Genomic DNA, 4634 nt, shown 5'->3' with positions numbered 1-4634 from the left:
TAATAATCATCCTTTTATTCATATCAAAAGATTGAAAGTACAATAAAATATTTTCATCTGATATTGACAGGAAGACCAAAGAAAGAAATGAGCCTGCGCTTCCCTCCGCCCGACCAGGAATGGTAATAATAATAATTATACATTTCTTACAATACAAAAATACTGTACACAGAGCCGGTTTGAAAATCAGTGAGAGCTCCAGAGAGAGAAGACTGCCTGTCATTCTGTCCGATACATTTAAGCCTGAATACAAATGTCGCCTATAAATATGAAAAATAAGCATCTCAATGTCCTGCAACCCGTCGACCAGCTCCAATCAGAGAACACCTGTAGTCATGTGACAGCGGAAATGACTCAGAAATAATAAATACCAGAAGAAAACAACCAACATACACACACAGATTCATTCCTCGTCCCCGGCAGCTTTGTTCAATATTAAATTATTTCTCTCTGCTATAAAACACACACTTATTACCCAGAATCCCCTGCTCCTTTAATGAGTTCAGAGCCGGTGAGTACAATAAACTATCGACAACTAATCTGCTTTTATTTAAAGAACATAACAAGAAAATATTGAAGACGTCTGCCGACAGTTATCTTAAGAACATAACTGGTTTATTGAATATTTTATTGTGTTGTAAAATGGTGTCTTCTTTAAGGAAACCATATTTGTAATTTCAGAATCAGACTAACTTCTAGAAACTTCACAAGTGTTAGCTCTTTAATGCAACTAACTAATAATAGATATTTAACTGCAGTCCTTTAGCTTTTCTCATCAAATAAGGAACCTGGTGTGTGCACTTGAATACTTATAGACTTCTACAGTGTTTATTATAATCCCTACAAGTAATAACAGTTTAAAAAATACCTACAATTAGATTTAAATTATGTTTTTGAATGAGGAACCAATAATGACGTCTACATTTCTTTATTTTTAAGACAGTATCAAGAGATCAAATTATGAAGTGGCAAGTTGAAAGGTCTTCTTTTGATATTTCTTATATAATGAATCATTAATGTGATTATAATGAAACACTGTAAAAGTCTGTCTTCCAGGTTTCATAAACAAAGAGTACCAATAAAGAGTACGTCTCAAATCTACCCGCGTGCCAAGTGTCCATCTTATCTACACATTTATCACTTATTGAGAATAAAAGATTGCAAATTGTTGTCATTACATATCCGGGGGGGAAATTCAAGTGTTGTTGGAAAGAAAAATAAATCACAGGCCTGTTCTGAGAAGAAAAAAAAACCTTATTTCAGTAAAAATTAAACTAAACCTTGAGGATTAATTTAGTCCGTTTCCATGGTGACGTAGGAGGAGGAGGCGGCGGCAGCGCCGAGCTCTGCGTCGTCTTCCTTACACGGAGTGATGTCATCGTCCTTACAGGAAGTGATGTCGTTGGCGGGCTGGCTGGAGGAGGCGGGGCTTGTGTTGGGGGCGGGCAGAGTGGGTTTTCTGATCTTGTCTTGCCGCTGGTAGAACAAGACGTAAGCAGCGTTGGTCTGAACGACAGGAGACAACCAATTCATCCAGGTTAGACTTTACATCTGCCTTAACTTAACTTAACTTAACTTAAAGGTCCCCGATATACTGTTTTTCATCAATACATTACAGCTCGCAGATATATAAAAACATGTCTCTGAAGTGTTTGGCTCCAAACACCAAACAGATCATTGCAGCATTACCCATAATCCCCTCTGTTTCAGCCCTGCTTCCAAAGTGCTGATTCTCTGTCTGTTACTTTAGATGAAAATAAGGAGCCCCTCCCCACGCCCCTCTGAGAGACATTTGGTTACAAAGAACTCAATGGTGCTCTAGGAGGAGATTCAGGTGATAGGGGGGGGGGGGTTACCTTGGTTGCTGATTGGCTGATGGTTACTCAAGCTAAAACATCGTTATGACATCATCAAGTGGCCAAAATCTGATCAGCTCATTTTCAGACAGGTTTTTATAGAAATGGATCAAAAAGAGAGAGAATCTTTGTTCCTGAAACTTTCAGAGTGTCTTTCCACAGAGGGGACACATGTTGATGAAGAAGAGACATGAAGAAGAGGGGACACGTGTTGATGTAGAAGAGACATGGAGAAGAGGGGACACATGTTGATGTAGAAGAGACATGAAGAAGAGGGGACACATGTTGATGTAGAAGAGACATGGAGAAGAGGAGACACATGTTGATGTGGAAGAGACATGAAGAAGAGGGGGCACATGTTGATGTAGAAGAGACATGAAGAAGAGGGGACACATGTTGATGTAGAAGAGACATGAAGAAGAGGGGACACATGTTGATGTAGAAGAGACATGGAGAAGAGGGGACACATGTTGATGTAGAAGAGACATGAAGAAGAGGAGACACATGTTGATGTAGAAGAGACATGAAGAAGAGGGGACACATGTTGATGTGGAAGAGACATGAAGAAGAGGGGACACATGTTGATGTAGAAGAGACATGGAGAAGAGGAGACACATGTTGATGTAGAAGAGACATGAAGAAGAGGGGACACATGTTGATGTGGAAGAGACATGAAGAAGAGGGGACACATGTTGATGTAGAAGAGACATGAAGAAGAGGGGACACATGTTGATGTAGAAGAGACATGAAGAAGAGGGGACACATGTTGATGTAGAAGAGACATGAAGAAGAGGGGACACATGTTGATGTAGAAGAGACATGGAGAAGAGGGGACACATGTTGATGTAGAAGAGACATGAAGAAGAGGGGACACATGTTGATGTAGAGGAGACAGGAAGAAGAGGGGACGCATGTTGATGTAGAAGAGACATGGAGAAGAGGGGACACATGTTGATGTAGAAGAGGGGACACATGTTGATGTAGAAGAGACATGAAGAAGAGGGGACACATGTTGATGTAGAAGAGACATGAAGAAGAGGGGACACATGTTGATGAAGAAGAGACATGGAGAAGAGGGGACACATGTTGATGTAGAAGAGACATGAAGAAGAGGGGACACATGTTGATGTAGAAGAGACATGAAGAAGAGGGGACACATGTTGATGTAGAAGAGACATGAAGAAGAGGGGACACATGTTGATGTAGAAGAGACATGGAGAAGAGGGGACACATGTTGATGTAGAAGAGACATGAAGAAGAGGGGACACATGTTGATGTAGAGGAGACAGGAAGAAGAGGGGACGCATGTTGATGTAGAAGAGACATGGAGAAGAGGGGACACATGTTGATGTAGAAGAGGGGACACATGTTGATGTAGAAGAGACATGAAGAAGAGGGTACACATGTTGATGTAGAAGAGACATGAAGAAGAGGGTACACATGTTGATGTAGAAGAGACATGAAGAAGTGGGGACACATGTTGATGTAGAAGAGACATGAAGAAGAGGGGACACATGTTGATGTAGAAGAGACATGAAGAAGAGGGGACACATGTTGATGTAGAAGAGACATGAAGAAGAGGGGACACATGTTGATGAAGAAGAGACATGGAGAAGAGGGGACACATGTTGATGTAGAAGAGACATGAAGAAGAGGGGACACATGTTGATGTAGAAGAGACATGAAGAAGAGGGGACACATGTTGATGTAGAAGAGACATGGACAAGTGGACTTTGCATAATAGGGGACCTGGATCCTATATTCCTGAAAACTCTCTTTTGTATCGGCTGTAATTGGGCAGCGATGTCATCACATCATACGGACATCAGAGTAAAGGGACCGTCTGAAAGGAGCACAGGATGCTTCACAGGATGCTGCACAGGATGCTTCTCAGCGCTGGCCTCGTACTCACCACGATCTGATCCTCTCTGGCGTACGTCACCTTGCTGTCGTCAAAGTAATACCACTGGCCGTTGTCCTTGTTCCGCGCGTAGCTGGTGTCTGGAGGGACACACGATAAGTGTACAGGTCAGTTAAAAGGGACAAATAGAGCCTTGAACATGGCACTGGAAAGAAAAGACCAATAGGGACGTACAATGGCCGTCTCTGAGTCCTCCGTAGTGATTGGACACAGCGATGAGGTCGTAGCGGCTCGGAGGCTCCCCATTGGACTGACTCTTCCTCAGGAGGCAGCCGGAGAAGTCCAGCTCTCTGCAACACACACACACACACAGATTTGTTACAGTGTGAACCTGCAGGAGTGTGTGTGATTGAGAGTGTGTGTGTGTGTGTGTGTGTGTGTGTGTGTGTGTGTGTGTGTGTGTGTGTGTGTGAGTGTGTGTGTACCTCAGGGGGAAGTCCACGATGCTGTCGAGCTTCTCTCTGGTGAACTTGGTGTAGGAGAACCTCTTCAGGTGGATGATCAGAACCTCGGGCAGGAACCAGAGGTCCAGCTTCTTCGTGGCCAGCTGGTGCTTCTTACACACCGGACAGTACCTGCGCACACACACACACACACACACACACACACACACACACACACACACACACACACCAATTTCTCTATAAAATCATGGTCTGGTTTTGCAAAGTGGAGTTGCTAATTGCGTGTAAAAAGGTGCTGAATATGTCGAGAAAGGTAGGTGTGTGTGTGTGTGTGTGTGTGTGTGTGTGTTACCATGGGTTCTCCTCCTCCAGTGTTTCCATGGTGGTGAACAGCTCGATGCACTCCTGCAGCTGGACAGTGGTCTGCTGCTGAGGAACCTCCATACTGCCGTG

General features: G+C 43.3%; 1 protein-coding gene across 1 annotated transcript in view; it reads right to left on the bottom strand.

The window, feature by feature from the left end:
• The window catches only part of usp11 (ubiquitin specific peptidase 11), a 21796-nt gene continuing 17162 nt past the window's right edge, over window positions 1-4634 (bottom strand). Inside the window, exons 15-19 of the mRNA XM_034087422.2 lie at window positions 4534-4633; window positions 4203-4352; window positions 3952-4067; window positions 3769-3857; window positions 1-1506 (exon numbers count right to left, since the gene is read on the bottom strand). Coding sequence (XP_033943313.1) covers window positions 1294-1506; window positions 3769-3857; window positions 3952-4067; window positions 4203-4352; window positions 4534-4633 — 668 coding nt within the window. The 3' untranslated portion in view covers window positions 1-1293. The remainder of the gene's footprint in view (window positions 1507-3768; window positions 3858-3951; window positions 4068-4202; window positions 4353-4533; window position 4634) is intronic.

Source organism: Pseudochaenichthys georgianus, chromosome 7, assembly GCF_902827115.2.
Source record: "Pseudochaenichthys georgianus chromosome 7, fPseGeo1.2, whole genome shotgun sequence".
Lineage (NCBI taxonomy): Eukaryota > Metazoa > Chordata > Actinopteri > Perciformes > Channichthyidae > Pseudochaenichthys > Pseudochaenichthys georgianus.
This window is presented reverse-complemented; position numbering and strand designations above follow the sequence as displayed.